The sequence below is a fragment of the Pelophylax lessonae genome, assembly GCF_965119305.1.
Source record: "Pelophylax lessonae genome assembly, chromosome: 10".
NCBI classification, from domain to species: Eukaryota; Metazoa; Chordata; class Amphibia; order Anura; family Ranidae; genus Pelophylax; species Pelophylax lessonae.
In genome coordinates this window covers 190,023,167-190,044,144 of record NC_138777.1, presented here as the reverse complement: position 1 = coordinate 190,044,144, position 20,978 = coordinate 190,023,167, and the positions used below count along the sequence as shown (strand labels likewise).

General features: G+C 41.5%; 1 protein-coding gene across 1 annotated transcript in view; it reads right to left on the bottom strand.

The window, feature by feature from the left end:
• Positions 1 to 20,978, bottom strand: part of CDYL2 (chromodomain Y like 2) — a 161,500-nt gene that overhangs the window by 31,648 nt on the left and 108,874 nt on the right. Inside the window, exon 3 of the mRNA XM_082270374.1 lies at positions 9,726 to 9,943. Coding sequence (XP_082126500.1) covers positions 9,726 to 9,943 — 218 coding nt within the window. The remainder of the gene's footprint in view (positions 1 to 9,725; positions 9,944 to 20,978) is intronic.

The window sequence follows — 20,978 nt, the reverse complement described above, 5'->3', positions numbered from 1 at the left end:
GACCTTGTCCCAACTTTTTTGAGATGTGTTGATGCCATGAAATCTAAAATCAACTTATTTTTCCCTTAAAATTATACATTTTCTCAGTTTAAACATTTGAAATGTCATCTATGTTGTATTCTGAATAAAATATTGAAATTTGAAACTTCCATATCATTGCATTCTGTTTTTATTCACAATTTGTACAGTGTCCCAACTTTTTTGGAATCGGGTTTGTACATGCAGGGCGCCGGAAGCATGGATTCTAATTGGATTTTTTACATTTTTTTGAAGCACGTGATTAGAGCCAGAGGCTCGAATACTCTTCAAAAAAGGGAGGGATCGAGGCGCAGTTGTGGGACAATAGTGAATGAATATCGCTATTGCCACACCGATTCTCCTCCCGGCCAATCAGGAAGCGAGTCCTGAGACCTGTTTCCCGATTGGCCGAAAAGGAGAAGGTATGCTATTGGCCAAGAAGGGGGGTGGAGACGGCCACCGAGAAGGGACATGAAGGAGCCTGAGGGGGAAGCCGCCGCCTGTCATTCCGGAGGAAAACATAAAGCATTTTACCTTGCGTGCAAAATAAAAAAGAGAAAAGAAAAGGTTCTGGCATCGAAAAAGGTTAAAGTTAACATTGTCATACAAGGCAACTTAACAGGATTTCTTTACTACAGGCAGCATAAAGTGACTTACAATTCCTCTGCTAAGCATCATACTCATTCTCTGCCAGAGTACCCAGAGATTGTTTCAACTTTCTGAAATTCAAAACCTGCAAGCCCCTGATGCCCCCTACCTGACAGTACTCTGTTGTGGTTATCAGGCCCAAGCGGTGCATTTTGAGGAGGAAGGGGATTGTGAAGGTGCACTCACACTTGGACTGTTTTAAGTAAACCATGCCCGGGTCCACTTGTCTCCCCTCCCTACTCCTCCGCTGGTTTATACGGATACTGTAACCAAATCAGCAATCCCAGTTTCACTACACAATTCTCTATGGAGAACGCACTCTATGCACTCACATTGCAGCAAACCGTACCAAATCACAAGTGAACCATGCATGGGACCACCTGTTCCAAGTAGTTGTGGGTGTGGTTCGATGAACCCATGGGTGCTCAACCTGTGGCCCTCCGGCTGTTACGAAACTACAAGTTCCATGAGGCATTGCAAGGCATTGCACTACAAGTTCCATGAGGCATTGTAAAGCATGACTCCCAAAGGCAGAGGCATGATGGGACTTGTAGTTCCAAAACAGCCGATGGGCCATAGGTTGAGCACCCATTGAACAATCAGTTCTGGGTGTGGTTTGGAGCACTCACACTACACAAATATACCTGTCCAAGGGGCTCAACTGCACTTGGGACCGGTTAAAAATGCTAGCGTGAGTGCACCTCAATTTGGTCTAAATTACAATGAAGTGCTAGGTATTTCTCAGGACTCTTTTGGCAGACTAAGGAAGCGCAAGAGCATGGTGGTGAAGGTAAGCCCAGTGCCAGGATTTTAATGCTAACTGTTCAAATTAAAGGTTATTTCCACTTTTGCAGTCAATTTTGAGAAAACCTCACTATGGGTTTGTTGTATGTTCCCAGTCACACAGCAAAACCAAAAACATTTTTTTTAAAGATTTTTTATTTTTTAGAAGTTCCTAAGAGGAAGGGGTCACGCCCGATTCTAAAGCTGGCCTTATGCTAGTTGATTTTTGAATGAACTTTCGTAGGAACATTTGTATGCAAATTCTCATTACATTTGATAGCTTGACAAATGTCATTTGAAAAGTATTTCAAAATTTTGTTTGCTTTTAATTCTTGATTTTAGAAAGAATCGACTTTACCAAATGAGAACCAAATACGCTCTTAGAAATTTGTTTGAAAATTTTTTCCGTCTTGTTCCTTCAAATTTTCTGGTCACTGCAGTCAAAAATAAATATCAATCTGACCCCACTAATGGTTAGAAAATCAAATAAATGTTTCTAAAGCTAAACATTTCAAACTAAATTCTACAAGTGTATATCCAGCTTAAAGTGACATTAAAGCATAATAAATTTACAAAAACACACATTATAAAACAAATAAAAAAGGGGGAAAAAAAGAAAGAAAAAAAAAAAGAAAGAAAAAAAAAAGAAAGACTAGTTGATTTTGCTTGAAATGAGATTTCCTACCACTTCCTGTTCTGGGCATTGGAGTCAGAGAAGACTAAGAGCGGGATACCTTTTCTATGGGGACATAGACAGAGTTTATATTTAAAAAAAAAAATTGGAGTTGGCTTTAACATACACTAATAAGACATTAAAGTGATTTTAAATTCTCTTTTTTTTTTTTTTTAAACAAACATGTTCTACTTACCTGCTCTGTGCAGTTGATTTTGCACAGAGCAGCCGGGATCCTCCTCTTCTCAGATCCCTCCTTGCTGCTCCTAACCCCTCCCACCTGTCCAGTGCCCCCACAGCAAGCAGCTTGCTATAGGGGCACCCAACCGAGCTGGAGCTCCGTGTCCATTCAGACACGGAGCTGCCGCTCGGCCCCGCCCCTATCTCCTGATTGGCTAACTGACTTTCATTGACAGCCGCAGGAGCCAATGGCACCACGGCTGTGTTCCAGCCAATCAGGATGGAGAGTTCCGGACGACCAAGGGACTTGTGGACATCGCTGGAGAGAGACGGGGCTCAGGTAAGTATTAGGGGGTGCTGGGGAGGCTGCTACACCAAGAAGGTTTTTTATTTTTATCTTAATGCATAGAATACATTAAGATAAAAAACCTTGTGACTTTACAACTCACTTATTCCAAACACAAGCAGATACATAGCAAAAACACTTTAAAATGATTACACATTTCCTTACAGACAGAAGACACAAATCATATAGAGAAAGTGTTAATGCTATTCAATCCACACAATACAAATGTATATCATACTTTAAAAATAAAAATTTCTAATGCATCAATTTTTTTTTTAGCTATTTGACACTTGAAATGGGAATTTTATTGTGCTCCATTTTCTGGATCTGTCAACGCTCCATAGTGTTTTGTGGCCTGTATACACTGTTGCTATTCCAGTATAACACAGATTAAATTTTACCAATAAACCTAAGAATACAAAACAGCAGGGTCATATTTTCTCCTATAATGTAAAATGTTCCAAGTTTGTACTTTTTCATGTGAATACTAGGATAATTTTATTCTTAGGAAATTGTAACATATTAATTTGATAAAGCATAACATTCCCAGAACACAATGGACAAAAGGAATTAACAGGCTTTAGTAAGAAGCAAATGGTTTGCTTTTTTTTTTTTTTTAAATCTGTTTTGCCGATCAAGTATGCCAAGAGATGTTTAGCCTTAAATCAATACCTTATTTACAGTGCATCCGGAAATAATTCACAGTGTTTCACTTTTTCCACATTTTGTTGTGTTACAGCCTTATTCCAAAATGGATTAAATTATTTTCCTCAAAATATTACAAACAATACCCCATAATTATTAGGTGAGAGAAGTTTGTTTGTATTCTTTGCAAATTTAGTAAAAAAAACAAAAAACAAAAAAGAAATTCCATGTACATAAGTATTCACAGCCTTTGCTCAATACTTTGTTTTAGTACCTTTTGGCACCAATTACAGCCTCAAGTCTTTTGAGTATGATGCTACAAGCTTGGCACACCTATTTTTGGGTAGCTTCTCCCATTCTTTTTTGCAGGACCTCTCAAGCTCCATCAGGTTGGATGGGGAGCGTCAGTGCAAAGCCATTTTCAGATCTCTCCAGATGTTCAATCGGGTTCAAGTCTGGGCTCTGGCTGGGCCACTCAAGGACATTTACAGAGTTGTCCCATAGCCACTCCTTCGTTATCTTAGCTGTGTGCTTAGGGTCATTGTCCTGTTGGAAGATGAACCTTCCCCCCAGTCTGCGTTTCGGAGCGCTCTGGAGCAGGTTTTCATCACGTATTTCTCTGTACGTTGCTGCATTCATCTTTCCCTCGATCCTGGCTAGTCTCCTAGTTCCTGCCACTGAAAAACATCCCCAGAGCATGATGCTGCCACCACCATGCTTCACTGTAGGTATAGTATTAGTCAGGTGATGAGCGATGCCTGGTTTTCTTTAGACATGCCGCTTGGCATTCAGGCCAAAGAGTTCAATCTGTTTCATCAGACCAGAGAATTTTGTTTCTCATGGTCAGAGTCCTTCAGGTGCCTTTTGGCAAACACCAGTCGGGCTGTCTCGTGCCTTTTACTAAGGAATAACAATTCTATTTCTATCATTATGTTTAGATATATTGTAGATTCTCCCGTATTGTGCCCATGGGCTCAGATCATATTTCTAAGGAAGCAGTGTCAGTTGTGAAACGCGTAGAGCCATGTCTGCCATAAATTGCTGTGGATAGCATACTGAATTGTCTTTCAATGTTATCATGGCATGAAAGCTCATGAGTATTATGTGCATAGAAAATACAGGATCAATATGGTTCGTTTTATCCCATTTTTTTATGATGCAACAAACTTGAATTTAATTTGACCCTGGTTTTAATTTTTTAACTCTGAGCACATGTGACAGATGTGAAAGGGTCTGGAGAAGCCATGGAGAACGTTATGCTGCCTGTAACATTGTTCAGCATGACTGGTTTGGTGGTGGGTCAATGATGGCCTCGGGGGGACATTGCCAAGGAGGAACACACAGACCTCTACAGGCTAAACAATGGCACCCTGACTGCCATTATGTATTGGGATGAAATCTTTGAATCCATTGTCAGACCCTACACTGGTGCAGTGGGTCCTGGGTTCCTCCTGGTGCATGTCAATGCCCGGCCTCATGTGGTGAGAGTATGCAGCCAGCTCCTGGAGGATAAAGGAATTGATACCATTAAATGGCCCTCACGCTCGTCTGACCTAAAATCAATAGAACACCTCTGGAACATTTTGTTTTGGTCCATCTGATGCCACTAGGTTGCACCTGAGTCTGTTCAGGAGCTCAGTGATGCCCTGGTCCAGATCTGGGGGGAAATACCACAGGACACCATCTGTTGTCTCAAAAGGAGAACGCCCCGACGTTGTCAGGCATGCATACAAGCACGCGGGGGCCATACAAACTACAGAGTACCATTTTGAGTTGCTGCAACAAAATTTCAGCAAAATGGACTAGCCTGCTGCATCATTTTTTTTTTTTTCACTTTGATTTTCGAGGTGTCTTTGAATTCAGCCCCCTGTGGGTTGATCATTTTAATTTCCATCAAATGATGAGGCATCCTTTTGTTCTTAACACATTACTCAGTCCATAGCAGTATAGATATCCAGCATGAGATTTTTACTCATTGATTTCTGATGTGTTTTCAAAGTGTTCCTTTCACTTTTGTTTAGCAGTGTACTATATTTTGATTATTTTCTGATTCTCCTTTTATAACTTAATCTTTATTATAATTAAAATTACAATAAATTTAAGCTAGAAATGCCTGCACATACTTTTAATTATTTCCAGAGCTTCCTGGGATTTGCTGGAAACTAGCTTACATAGATCTTGACTTCAGCTACAAATTTGGGTACTTGTCTGCCTTCTGATCACAATGTGCACCTCACTATTAATCAGGGAGCTATACACCACATTGAGAGAAGCAGGAATAGGCTCTGAACATGAACATACTCTGCCTAGCCTTCTAAACATAACAAAATATGCATGCTGGAACTTCTAGGTATTTGCCGTAAATATTAATTTACTATCCTAAACTTTGGTACAAGTTTGCTTTATGTGCCCTTACTGGCTGATTTGTTTTCACTAGAATAATTGAATTGGGCTTTTTCATATTCTTGGCCCAAGGAATGGGTATGCGTGTCTGGGTACCTAAGTGTTGTGGGGATTAGCTCGGTGGCGGGTGTGGATGACCCCTTGGGGGGGTTAGTTACACAGGGAAATAGCCGAGACGTGGTTGCAAACAACAGTGTAAGTTTTTATTCTTGCAATTTTCTTCACACAAGTGCAAGCCTCAAAAACATCAAAATAAAATAAAACACAAAATAAATCCTTGCCACTGTGGGCGGCTACCTTCTCACATACAGGAACCTACCTACGGAGTCTGTCTCCAACCTACTGTTGGGCAAACTTTGCTGATCCTACAGCAGACACTCAATAGTCCATGTTTTTTCTCTTCTCACAGCACATGTTCATTGGACTTTCCTTTCACATAGAAAACATCCCTTTGTTTGTCTCTTCACACAGTAACCATTCCTTTGCTTGTCTCTTCACATAGCAAACAGTGCATTTATTTCTTTCCACATAGAAATAGTCCAAGACCTCACCTTGAGTAGTCTTCACACTTTTTACCCTCCTCAGCGCACATCACTTCAGGAGGTCTTCTCCCATGCTCACACAGCGTCGGGAGGCACACATCTGACTGTCCTCTTCTACCCACACGGCATCAGGAGGCAGCAATCCTTCTCCCATGCTTCACACAGCGTCGGGAGGCACACATCTGACTGTCCTCCTCTCTCCAGCTCACACAGCGTCAGGAGGCAGCCATCAATAGACTTCCTTTGGACAAATTATAGAGGCCTTAACTTCCTCATTCCGAACAGCTGAAGGCCTTTCAACTTCCTTAAGCCGTCCTGGCTACCTTTCCTACTGCCTGTGCAGCCGACAGCCTATAGTAATTGGTGAATTTTCTAAACCAAGTGGAAATGTATCTCCTGTCTGTGACTACATCCACAGATTTACCTGACTTCCTGTCACAGTGTGTATGCACATTTACGGCTTATTTAAAAATAAATAATTTGCTACACTACTGACCCGGCCCAGTGTCACTTTCATTACCAAAATCTGATTGAACTGATTTTTTGTTGACCATCCTCACTCCCCTTACAAAGCTGATACCAAGTTTCCAGACCCCCTCAATCTCACAAACAAATACAGACACATGGCCTTGTTAAAGTACAGCCAGCATTTCAATTCTATTAACAAAATAGGTCAACATCAACACCGTCTAAAGCCCTATAATCCTTGAAGGAATGGAAGTGAGCTCAGATGCTCTTTCTTGTCCCAAACATCTGGTAAGCCACCTAAGTATGATTAAGTGCTAACACATGCAAATTCATTAACAAATCCAGCAACAATCCATTGTATCCTGTTGTCAAGCTCAGAACTTTAAACTCTTGTCAAGATTGTGTAGGCGTCCTTCTCACAACATGCCATACATTCCTCAGTGACTGATAGATGGTGACAGATTCATTGAAGAGAAACTTGCACTATCACCGTGGTGTACTCAAAGATTCAACATTTAGATATGTCAAACCAGAATCAGTGTACTTATCCCCGAAGATTTGCAAAAACTATGACAACCAAAATGGTCTATCTTCATCTGGTCGGTTCATGCCCATTGGTCAATTATTTTGACCTTTTCAAGACCTCATAGGTTTATGCCCATTGATCAATGGTTTTGACTTTTTCAAGACCTCATATTATAAGCAATGATCCCCAATTTCCTTAGGACACTGTAGTACAGATTACTGTTCCATTCTATGCTTAGATGAGTGCTGGAGCAGACTTTTATAAGGATGTTACCAGACTTTGCCTCTAGAACACTATCATGCACTAATTCATTTTCTGATATACCCAAAGAACTGCGGTTATTGATTTTTAGAATTATTGCACCTTTATGAAGTTTTCTTCTCCATCTCTGTGTTCTTTTTTTTGGTATATCTAAAGATTTTTTTAACTAAAATTAAAAACAAAATGATGCAAAGACTATGCAAAATGCAAAGACTATGCATAACCTACATTGTATACCTTCATCCGGTCGGTTCATGCCCATTGATCAATGATTTTGGCCTTTTTTTTTTTTAGACCTCTTACCAATAAAAGCAAGCATGCTGTGTAAATATTTTCATGTAGTACTGTGTACACAATGCAATAAATTATTATTTTTAAAATAAAGGATTTTATACAAATAATGAATAAAAAAAATACAAACCCATTGTTAACTTATAAATTAAAAAAAATAAAGAAAACTAACCCAAAGTGATTATAGTTTCTTTTTCAAAGCGTAACTCTACTTTTGTTGAGAAAAAAGCATTCCCCTCTGGGTGATCTCTGTACATTGCAAGGATTTTACCAAATTTTGTTGCAGATTCCTACCTTTTGTTATTCTGAAGAAATCAGTTTGTTCTTTTGTGCCCCTGTGAGTCTAATGGGAATGGTTTCATAATTATCAACCAGCTGCTGCAGAATCAGGACTGACATTATTTCCTATTGGGAGTATCTCACCAAAACTACATTTTTGTTGCAGGGGATGCCAAAAATCTGACTTGTATCTTAGTGCAGACTTCTGGGAAAGTCAAAAAGCCAATCACACAAGCAGGAAATTATGTTTCTGGGGGGGCTAAGGGTGTCCTGTACACATTCTGAGTACAGAACACCTACAGGTAGCCATATTACATTGCACTTTACTGAAAATAAGGGAGCTATAGGTTGAAAAGGAAAGATCATTTTTAATACAATTTAATTACAATATGACTTGTGTTGCAATTGTATACTCTATATTATTTTTTTTATTTGCTATTTTATTTTGCCATAAGAAGTGGAGTTATCCTTTAGACCTCTTGCACACTGGACGTTATCGAAATGTCAGGAGAAAACCGAGCTGTAGAAGGCGTTTTTCAGCTTTTTTGCAGTAACGTTTTTTTATCTTTTTTTTTTTTTTAGCAAAACTATATTCCCACAAAAGCTAATGGCTCAAAAACGTTAATAAACATCGAATAGTCGCGCTTTCCGTTTTTTTTTTTAGCTTTTATCAGCGTTAGAGCGTTTTTACAGCTGAAAAACGCCTCCTAAAACTATGAATCGAGCGATTATCAGCAAAGCTGATATATCGAGGGCCGATATGCACTTTCCCCGATATATCAGAATTTTTTGATATAAGATATATTTTGGGAAAGTGCTTGTACCGGAGTGATGCCTGCAGCTAGAGGCATCACCCTGGTACCGGTGTCCATAGACGATGGTCGGCTGTCTTGTAATGACAACCGATGTGGCTGAGAAGCCACTCGGCTGTCATTACAAGGACAGGAGGGGACATCCCCCCCCCTCCCGCGGCTCGCCCGGGTCTCCTTTCCCACCGGGAGACCCTGGCAACCAGTCTGCACGGCCACCGAAGAGAAGACCTGATCAAAGCCGCATTCAGCTCTGATCGAGTCTCCATGTAAAAACCCGGACATGATGTAACAACATCACTTCCCAGTACTCTGCACCAAATTCAAACAAATTACAGTGCAGAGGAGGAGTTTGGGGTCTTTTAGACCACCAGATACCTCCACAAGAGTACCTGTCAAAAAAAACCTAAAAAAATGTAATGTACGAAAATTTCGGCCAATACCGATATGCGATAACCAAAATATCGGTATCGGCAATAAAAAAATGATATCGGTCGATCACTACCTAAAACCCACTGGTTCTGGGATTTTTTTACAGCCAGAAAACGCCCCTGCCAAAAACTGCTGATAACAGCCTATGTGTGCATGGACACATAGGATAACATGCAGGGGAGTTTACTGGCTGCAGAGAAAAACGTCTGACGCCGAAAACAGCAGCTGTAAAAACGACCAGTGTGCATGAGGCCTTAGGAATAATCTCACCCACACAATGCTATAACCAAAGAAACACTACCAAAACAATTAAATAAAATGCTCAGTGGTAACTTTGGATTTAGCTAAGATTTTATAAGGGTGCAAATGAAAAAAAATAAACACTTTCAAAATAAAGATAAAAATTCCTTGTGGATCTTACATCAGGCGTCAAGGCGTTGTTGTCAGATGTCTGACTTGAGAGCAGTATGTGAGTGAAGCCATCTTCTTTCCTTACAACAATGTCACGGAATCTGCAATTGCTTTCGTTCTGCCGGATGCTGTACCTCAGTCTCTTATCGAACACATAATCTTTGTCCAAGTCTAGTTTCCGTTTTACCGGGCTGGGTGGAGTCAATCCTCCATTCATTAATGACTCGTCTTCAAATATTAAAAAAAAAAAAAAAAGAATTAAAACAGAGATTAAAGACCATTACACATAGTGAAAATTGGGAGTGCATAAATTGTTTTACTTGCCATCATTTTAAATTAAAGTTTATATAGGTTTTAGATGGAGGTCACACAGGTTCAACAATTAGTAACCTTAACCTGTGCAGTTACCAGGTTTCTACAAATGACATTAAATCCTCAGTTTTTTTTAAGCCATTTCAGTGGATAATTTAATAATTATTGAATATGCACAACTGTCTTAAAGAAAAAGTAGGGGTTTCCAGGCTAATAGGGAGAAGGGAGACCAGAGAACCAACACAATAAAAATTCAAATTCATTTATTAAATGTATTAAAACAGAATAAATATACATATAGGGATGTATAATGGTACATCTAGAACATCCCTTATATGCAAAACATACATTAAAAACCACAGCACAGAAATATTTCCCTATTGGGAACAATACATGCTTCAAGCTGATGTTGTTGCATGAAGTCTTAGATGATATTCGGTTTGTGGGTCCCAATGTGCCAACGCGTTTCGCATCAGGCTTCGTCAGGGCCAGAGAGACCGAGCAATACCGATATTTCTTGCTGTAAATGGAGATTACATGACAGGTAGGGAGAGTCACAATCCCTGAAGTTAGATAATGGTTGTGGGTGTTGAATTCTGTCTATACTGCTCTCTTATGTAAGAAAGTGAGGAACCCCCATATATCAGTGGCAGTTATTCCATCTTGTCCTTAGTGAAAGTTTATTACTCCTTCCTGGTTTATAGTTCTCATGTGCTATAGTTCATTTCAATCCCATACGGACTCACTTGTCCTGACTCAACCATAGAGTCCACCTTACTGGGGAATGGGTAACAAACCGCACGAAGCCGGGTAATGTGCTTCCAGGCAATCCACTGTACATATATGGAGGCAAGCCTGTGAATGGTTTAAAGTATGTGCCATTCATAGGTCATGATGCCCATTCATGACCCTCAAAAAACAACCTCAACAACGATAATTTTCCTCATATGCCTGCCTTCTTCTCTTTTAATGCTTGCCTATGTTCCAGTTTTAGCTGACGCCATGACAACTACCCCAAGTTTCCTGTTTTACGGTGGCTGATTTCTCTTGGAGCATTCTATGGAGCATCCTGTTTTACGGTGGCTCATTCTACGGAGCATGCAGGGAATAAAGTTGCTTCTCCTTGTCCTGTCAGCATCAATAAACACACAGCCCGGTAGCCTAGGATGGCAAGGAACTCCAATAACTCCTCCCTCCTCCAAGCTAATAGACTGACTCTAAACTGCACTATCCACTGTTAACTTCTCCTTGAGAAGACCAGAGGATGAAGGAAGCGGAGGATCGAGGAGCCCGGAGAATTGAAAACTGTAAACTGGAAGTGCTGGGATAAGTTTGCTGGAAAATATTCCTCTTACTGTGCTCATTGTGTTCAAAAATACTGAGGACTTACTACTTACTTAAGGCACCTCCAGAAGAAATCTATCCATCCAATAGCAAAATAGTAAGCTCAAGGTATTCCCCTCCTTTTATTTTTAGAAGACTCTAAAAAGCTCTAATTTCAAAAGAAATCTAATAGACACTATAAAAAAAAAAAAAAAAGCAGCATAACATCTCTCCATCTTCAGCCACTTGAAGACCAGGCTTTTTCTGGCACTTTTTGTTTACAAGTTTACAAGTTTGAGGCTCGGTTCACATATATGCGATGCGGGAAGGCTGCGAATTCACAGCCTGTTCCCGCATCGCACATGCACCCCCGGCAGTTCACACTGCCATATGCGATACGCTGGGGGTGTCAATGTAATCTTAACGACACCCCCAGTTTGATTGCATATCGCAGTGCGATCGTGCAGTTCGCACAGGATCGGATCGCACAAGTGTGAACCGCTGTGCGATCCGATCCTGATGCGGCAGCAAAAATGCCTCCTGTGCGTGTTTGCTGCGGGTGCGATGCGAATTTAGCCATACAAACTGTATGGCTAAACTCGCACCGCACAGCTGATCGCATGTAATGTCGGAGCAGTGTGCTCCGACATTACATGCGAACCCCGCACACGCAGAAGTGTGAACCGGGGCTAAATCAGTATTTTTTTGCTAGAAAATTACTTATAACCCCCAAACATTATACATTTTTTTTTTTAGCAAAGACCCTAGGGTATAAAATGGCAATCGTTGCAACTTATGTCACATGGTAATTGTGCAGCGGCTTTGCGAACGCAAATTTTTGGAAAAAATATACTTTAATTAATTTTAAAAAACAAAACACAATAGTGACAACAATTTTGTGTATAATGTGAAAGATTATGTTACACTGAGGAAATAGACACAAAACATGTCACGCTTTAAAATTGTGCACGCTAGTGGAATGGTGACAAACTACGGTACCTAAAAATCTCCATAGGCGACGCTTTAAACACCTTTACAGAGTTGCAGAGGAGGTCTAGAGCTAGAATTATTGCTCTTGCTCTAACGTTCACGGCGATAACTCACATGCGTGGTTCCAATACCGTTTACATAGGAGTGTGCGACTCACGTATGCGTTTGCACGCAAGCACGAAGGAATATAAATTCTTTACATTTTTTAAATAATCTTTTATTTTTACGCTATCCTTTATTTATTATTATTCTTTTTTTTTTATCACTTTTATTCCTATTACAAGGAATGTAAACATCCCTTGTAATAGAAATAGGCATGACAGGTCCTCTTTATGGAGAGATCTGCGGTCCAAAAGACCCCAAATCTCTTCTTAAACTTTAAAATCAAAAGATTAAAAAAAAAAAAACACTTTTTGAACTTTTTTTTTTTTTTTCTTCCAGCCTGGACCAGAAGTGAAGTCATGACGTTGCTCCGGTCTTCCCAGGCAATAGAATCGATCAAAGAGTGTTAATTCTTTAATCGCCTATTGAAGCAGCTGGACGCATCGGCAAAAATGGTAAGCCTCGAAGAACAGCGGTAGGAGGGGGGTGAAGTTGATAGGTCTTCTCCAGCTGCTTCGGAAACCGTTCCACCGGCTCATGAGCCGATCGGACAAGTTTCATGAGATAGCTAGCCAGATACCGTCAGCCATAATTCCTGGTAAACCACTTGCAAACCGCGTTGTATGTAAATACACATATTGCGCTCAACAGGTAGTTAGAAATCAAGACAATTCCATTCACATCTGAAACTTTCTATTCTTTTCTTGGAAAAGGGTAAGAAGAGGATCTAAAAGATTAATAGTGATGTTTTGCTGCTTTTAAACTGCAAGCCACTTTACCATTGAAAGAAAATAGCCCCTTAACAGTTGATTTTTTGAGTCTAGCAATGCATAACAACATAGTTGCTTTAACATCTTGTATGATTTTAAAACATGACATAACACAACTTGTATAACACTTTGAAGGCCAACTTGCTCAAAAAATTAATTTCAATTTTCGGTATTCTCTAATGAACCACTCACCAATATCATTTAGAGCCTCTTCGGTAGATTTCCCTGAGGAAGTCAAGCTATTCATCCTCTTCGTAAAAGCCATTTAATTGGAGAGTTTGTCAGCTGGACTCCACAATGATTTGTGTATTCTACCTTACGGTGGACCGTCCTTTAGGGATATTTAACTTTTTGCTTCAGTTCTAGATAAGAGTAGGGAACGTTTAGAACCACCGTCTTTATTTCTCCTGGTGACCATAGTCATCAGGATAAAAAATTGATAGGGGCTTCAACTCTTGTCTACTCTAACAAAATGGTGGCCGTATGCACACAGACACCGATTCCCTGTTGCATTAATGTAATGAGATGGGAAAAGATTGCTTCAGCTCCTATTCATCACCTGTAGAGAACGCCTCAGATGCATTTCTGCCATCGCACAATTAACCCCCGAGAAGGGCAAAACGTGTCTAAGGAGCTCTCTACAGGTGGAGAACAGGAGCTGAAGCCATCTTTTACCCATCTCATTACATTGATGCAACAGGGAATTAGTGTCTGTGTGCAGACGGCCACCATTTTGTTGAAGTCTACAGGAGCCTGACAAGCCGATTCTGCCTGTCTTGCACCAGACTTTTCACATGCTGATCCGATTGATACAGATTTGGGGGGACATTCGAGCGGTACTATCTTTATTGTCTTGCCTACTCTAGACTAAAAAGAAAAGTTAAAACTATGCATGCAATTCAAAGCTGAACAACTGGCCGATATACAGTGCCTTAAAAAAGTATTTATACCCCTTGAAATGTTTCACATTTTGTCATGTTACAACCAAAAATGTAAATGTATTTTATTGGGATTTTATGTGATAGAACAACACTAAGTTCACAAAATTGTGAAGTGGAATCAAAATGATAAATGGTTTTTAAAATGTTTTACAAATAAATATCGGAAAAAGTGTGACGCGCATTTGTATTCAGCCCCGAGTCAATACTTTGTAGAACCACCTTTCACTGCAGTTACAGCTGCAAGTCTTTTTGGGTATATCTCTAAAAGCTTTGCACATCTAGAGAGTGACATTTGTGCCCATTCTTCTTTCCGAAATAGCTCAAGCTCTGTCAGATTGGATGGAGCACGTCTGTGAACAGCAATTTTTAAGTCTTGCTACAGATTCTCAATTGGATTTAGGTCTGGACTTTGACTGGGCCATTCTAACACATGAATATGCTTTGATCTAAACCATTTCATTGTAGCCCTGGCTGTATGTTTAGGGTTGTTGCCCTTCTGGAAGGTGAACTTCGGCCCCAGTCTTAAGTCTTTTACAGACTCTAACAGGTTTTCTTCTAAGATTGCCCGTATTTGGCTCCATCCATCTTCCTATTAACTCTGACCAGCTTCCTGATCCCTGCTGAAGAAAGTCCCCCACCTGGATTCTCGCAAACTACAAATGTGACTTAATTTGGCTTTCTTCTTGCCACTCTTCCATAAAAGCCCAGATTTGTGGAGTGCAGAACTAATAGTTGTCCTGTGGACAGATTCTCCCACCTGAGCTAAGGATCTCTGCATGTGGTCCTCCCCATTAGTAGGGAGCCCTGGACTGAAAACGGTGGTTGGGGCCGCACACCATAGAGATGAAAGAGGAACTTCCCTTCCCCATTTATCTCTAGGTATATTAAACTGGAGGGGATGAGGATTTTGTCTCTTCTGGTTTTGGTTTGTGGTTTACAAGCCATTACCATCTGGTAAAGCATCTGAACAGACCATTCTCGGTTGAAGGTAATGTTTGGGGGTAATAAGCAAATAGCTAGTAAAGGATAAAGATTATTACAAGTATGTGCGAAGTGTCACAATTGGCTTGGGCAGCGAGTGGTTAATAAAAAATGTTTCATGATTGGACAAGGTGTAGAGGAGGATTTACGTCAATGCTTTATCCTCATCCAATCACAGAATGTCTTTTATTCATTGAAAAGAATACAAGATCTTTTTTGAATGGAGGAGTTGGAAAGGAACTGCCAGGAAGATGATCACAGTTCAGATTCTACACTATATTGTCAAAAGTATTGGGGCGTCTGCCTTACACGAACGTTAATGCCATACCATCTTAGTCCATAGGATTCAATATTGAGTTGGCCACCCTTTGCAGCTTTAACAGCTTCAACTCTTCTGGGAAGGCTGTCCACAAGGTTTCAGAGTCTGTCTATGGGAATGTTTGACCATTCTTCCAGAAGCACATTTATGTGGTTAGGCATGGATGTTGAACGAGAAGGCCTAGCTCGCAGTCTCTGCTTTAATTTATCCCAAAGGTGTTCTATCGGGTTGAGGTTAGGACTCTGTGCAGGCCAGTCAAGTTCCTCCACCCCAAACTCGCAAATCCATGTCTTTATGGACCTTGCTTTGTGCACTGGTCCAAATCATTTGGTGGAGGGGGAATAATGGTGTGGGGTTGTTTTTCAGGGGTTGTGCTTGGCCCCTTTGTTCTAGTGAAGAGAACTCTTAAGGCATTACCATACCAAGTTGGTTTGGACAATTTCACGCTCCCAATTTTGTGGGGAACAGTTTGGGGATGGCCCCTTCCTGTTCTCACATAACTGCACACCAGTGCAAAAAGCAAGGTCCAAAAAAGCCATGGATGAGCGAGTTTGGGGTGGAGGAACTTGTCAAACATGCACAGAGTTCTGACCTCACTCCTAAACTTTGTGGACAGCCTTCCTAGAAGAGTTGAAGCTCTTATAGCTGCAAAGGGTGGGCCAACTCAATATTGAACCCTATGGACTGGGATGCCATTAAAGTTCATGTGCGTGTAGAGCCAAGTGTCACAATTATTTTGATAATATAGTGTTTGTGGTTTGGAGTGCCACTGATGTTACCATAGCAGTCATTAGAGGTAACCACTGTGGCCCAATTAATTTTTCCTTGAGTTCAGCTGTAAGAAATACACTGCCTACAAGAATTAAAGGAACACTTTTGAAAACACATCTGATCTTAATGGGGAAAAATATCATGCTGGATATCTATACTGGTATGGGACTGGGAAATGTGTTAGGAATAAAAGGATTCCACATCGTTTGATGGAAATGAAAAGAACCCCCCCTACAGAGGGCTGAATTCAAAGACACCCCGAAAATCAAAGTGAAAAAATGATGCAGCAGGCTAGCCCATTTTGCAAAAATTTCATTGCAGCAACTCAAAATGGTATTCAGTAGTTTGTATGGCCCCCAAGTGCTTTTATGCATGTTTGACGACGACGAGGCTTGCTCTTATTGAGACGACGGATAGTTTCCTGGGGTATTTCCTCCCAGATCTGGACCGGGCATTACTGAGCTCCTGAATAGACCGAGGCGCAACCTGGCAGCGTCGTATGGACCGAAACATAATGTCCCAGAGGTGTTTTATTGCATTTAGATCAGGCGAGCGTGGGGGGGCATTCAATCTCATCAATTCCTTCATCCTCCAGGAGCTTGCTGTATATGCTTACCACATGCACCAGGAAGAACCCAGGATCCACAGCACCAGCGTTAGGGTCTGACAATGGGTCCAAGGATTTCATCCTGATGCCTAATGGCAGGGTCAGGATGCCATTGTCTAGCCTGTAGAGGTCTGTGCATCCCTCCATGGATAAGCCTTCCCGGACCATCACTGACCCACCACCAAACCTGTCATGCTGAACAATGTTACAGGCAGGATAACGTTCTCCACAGCTTCTCCAGACCCTTTCACATCTGTCACATGTACTCAGGGTAAACCTGCTCTCATCTGTGAAAAGCACAGGGCGCCAGTGGCAGACCTGCCAATTCTGGTGTTCAATGGCAAATGCCAATCAAGCTCAACAGTGGTGGGCAGTGAGCACAGGGCCCACTAGAGGACGTCGGGCCCTCAGACTACTCTCATGAAGTCAGTTTGTTTGGTCAGTGACATTCACACCAGTGGCCGGCTGGAGGTAATTTTGTAGGGCTCTGGCAGTGCTCATCCAGTTCCTCCTTGCACAAAGGAGCAAATACTGGTCTTGCTGATGGGTTAAGGATCTTCTAAGTCCCTGTCCAGCTCTTGTAGCGTAACTGCCTGTCTCCTGGAATCTCCTCCATGGGAGACACAGCAAACCTTATGAAAATGGCAGATATTGACGTGCCATCCTGGAGGAGTTGGACTGCCTGTGCAACCTCTATAAGGTCCAAGTATCACTTCATGCTACTAATAGTGACACTGACCCTAGCCAAATGCAAAACTAGTGAAAAACAGTCAGAAAAGATGAGTAGGGGAAAGAAATGTCGGTGGCCTCTAGCTGTAAAACCATTCCTGTTTTGGAGGTTGTCTCATTGTTGCCCATCTAGTGCACCTGTTCTTAATTTCATTGCTCCAAAGCAGATGAAACGGATTACCATCACCCTCTGCTACTTAACTGACCAGATCAATATCTCAGGAGTTTAATTGACTAGATGCTATACATCGGGTCCGCCGGTCACACGCACTAACTTCCCTGTGAATGAGCCGCGGCGGGCGTGCGCTCGCCCGCTATTGGCTCACAAGGAAGTGACAGGCAAGTGACGTACCGGTACGTCACTCTGCCTGGCCGGGGCTGACCGCCGCAGTATATAGTCGTGCGGCGGTCGGCAACCGGTTAAAGAGGTTGTAAACTCACAAAAAAAAAAAAAAGAAAGAAAAACCTGTAAGACAAAGGCATAATGAGATAGTATGCATTGCATACTAGCGCATCATAAAATACTTACCTTAGAACGAAGCCCCCGCAGTAACACGGACGACATGTTCGGTCATCCTGCTTCCTGGTTTGCATCCATCCTGATTGGCCGAAGGTGCAAAAACATCACTCCTGCACATGCGTGGGAGCCGCTGTTCACGGCACAGGGCTCTGAAGGCACGGGTGTCCATGCCCTGATGACGTCATCGGCTGCATGAAAAGTAAATATCTCCTAAACGGTACATGTTTAGGAGATATTTACAGTACCCATAGGTAGGCCTTATTATAGGCTTACCTATAGGTTCAGGTTATAACAGTGGGTTTACAACCTCTTTAATGATGGCTCTTGCGCATCGTTCTAACAGGCTTAGTGTTTCAATTTTACAATTTCCCTTTCCTCGACAAGTAGAAAAGTAACCAGCGATTATTATCCGCTTCTGACACAGAACCTGTGAAAGCTGCAATAGCACAACATTGATTTTTAGATAATTCACAGAGATTGAAGCCAATGCTCTGATCTGATACCACTTTGGAAGTCTGGATCTATTACATAATGACCCACTTCAGAACCACAGCCATTATTTTTGCAAAGATGCGGCAGATTAAACAGCAAGTCCACATTAGACATTGTATTCTCAACCCGATACTGGCAGGCTAAATAACCCACTGTTTTTTTTTTTATGTAATTTCATACAGAGGTAGAGAAGGTAAAAAATGTCACAGTAATACCTTTTGGCGGCTAACAAAAAGAGATCACAACATTTTATGCCTTCTCTATCTTTGTATTTAATACTATTGAACATGATAAAACATCTTTTGCACTTATGTCATTTACCAATTATAATACCTGAACCTTTACCTCCAGCCGCATCAGCAGCCATTGTGAGGCTTACTCTAACAAAGGAAAAATTCCATATAGCCTCATTCTCATGGGTGTACTTAACCACTTGCCAACCAGACTGTACGGCGATCTGCGGAAGCAATCCTGGGGGCGTGCGCACTAGCCATCAGGGAAGCCAATCTCCGGGCTCAGCGGGCACAATTGTCGCTGGGCACCCGCGATCGCTGCCCGTGAAGAGAGAACGGCGGTCTGCTGTTGTAAACACAGCAGACCGTTGTCCTCCCAGGAATCAATGCAGAGCTCCTGTGTTCATCCTATTTAGGGTCACAGGTCTCTGTATTAATTTCACAAGCCCATCCCCCCACAGGTAGAAAACAACCCCTATGCTCACACCTAAACTTTTGATCGCCCCTGGGGTAACCCCTTCCCTGCCAGTGTCATTAGCACAGTGACAGTGCACATTTTTAGCACTGATTACTGTAGTAATGTCATTGGTCCCCCCCAACAGTGTCAAAAATGTCAGTTAGGGGTCCAATCTGTCCGCCGCAATGTTTCAGTCCCGCTAAAAATCGCTGATCGCCGCCATAACTAGTAAAAAAATAAAATAAAAATGGCAAAAATCTTCCCCCTAGTTTGTAGACGCAATAACTTTTGCACAAACCAATCAAAATACGTTTATTGGGATTTTTTTTTTCCAAAAATATGTAGCAGAATGCAAATTATTTTACTTCTAAAATCTGATAAACTTTCCACTAAACCTAGCTCTTACCGCCCAATTTCACTCCAAAAAGACATCAAAATATTAGCCACGGTGCTGGCTGACAGGTTGAATAAAGTGATCTTCAGTAAAATCCATCCTGACCAGGCGGGCTTTATGCCCAACAAGTCCACAGAGGTGAACCTAAGACGCTTGTACATTAACAAGTAGACTCCAGCTGAGAATGAGGGTAACAGAATTTTGCTATCACTAAAGGCCCACAAAGCCTTTGACAATGTGGAGTGGCCATTGGGAGGGGGGACGGCTGTCTCCTGTATTTGTATTAGGCAATGGTACCAGACAGGGAAGCCCACTATCTCCTCTTCTCTTAGCTTTGGCTATACAGCCTTTGGTAACCCATATTCGAGCTGACCATGCCATGGTAGGATTTAGATTTGCTCCAGGCAAGAGAAAATTATATTATATGCCGACGATATGCTCTTATTGTTGGGTGATTCTGACCACTCATTACGTAAAGTTTAGCATACTATACAAGACTATGGCAAGTATTCTGGTCTTACCATTAATTGGACAAAATCGGCTCTGTTGCAGATGGATTCTGCACTTAACCCCCAATTAGAATTATTTTGACCTGTCCCGGTCGTCTCAGCATTTAAACATCTGATATATTATCTCCAGATACTTAACAGATTACTGCAAGTAAAATATTTTATTCTAGATTTCGAGATAGGGTGAAGGTATGGTCCAAACTGTGACTTTCAATGGCCGGCAGGGCAAATCTGATTAAGATGATAATGGCTGCTATATTTTCTTTACAACACCCCGGTAGTTATCCCATTGCGTATATTCAGAGTGGTCAGCTCTATATTTTGCTCCCTGTTATGGAAGGGTGGCAATGCTAGGATCAAGCTGGAGCAATTACAAAGGGGAAAGGATGGGGTGGGGGGCTTAGCTTTCCCCAAACCATGGCTTTACCATTTAGCCTCTCAGCTACAGCATCTAGTGGGTGGGGGGGCTCTGGATACCCGCTGTGAAAAGGAGATTGGGGATTCCATGTAATTTTTAATTATGCACGTTTGTAGAGCTGGAACTCTGGCTGAGGGACTAGAAGCGGAACTATTTTATTACAAAGCAAATCCATGTCAACTGCCCTTCCATCATCCTACCAGGTAGTTCCCCAGTGATATTGATTTACTTACATGGTCTACTGGCACGTCCCAGTAATAATCTACCCAGTATTAAGTCTACTGGAGATAGGCCTGGCACAGATAACCAATTCCCCCATACTTTTTAAACTTCTGCGGGTTACCTCTATGCGCATATATCAGTTTTTCATATGCAAGTAATGTGCCTAATTGGTC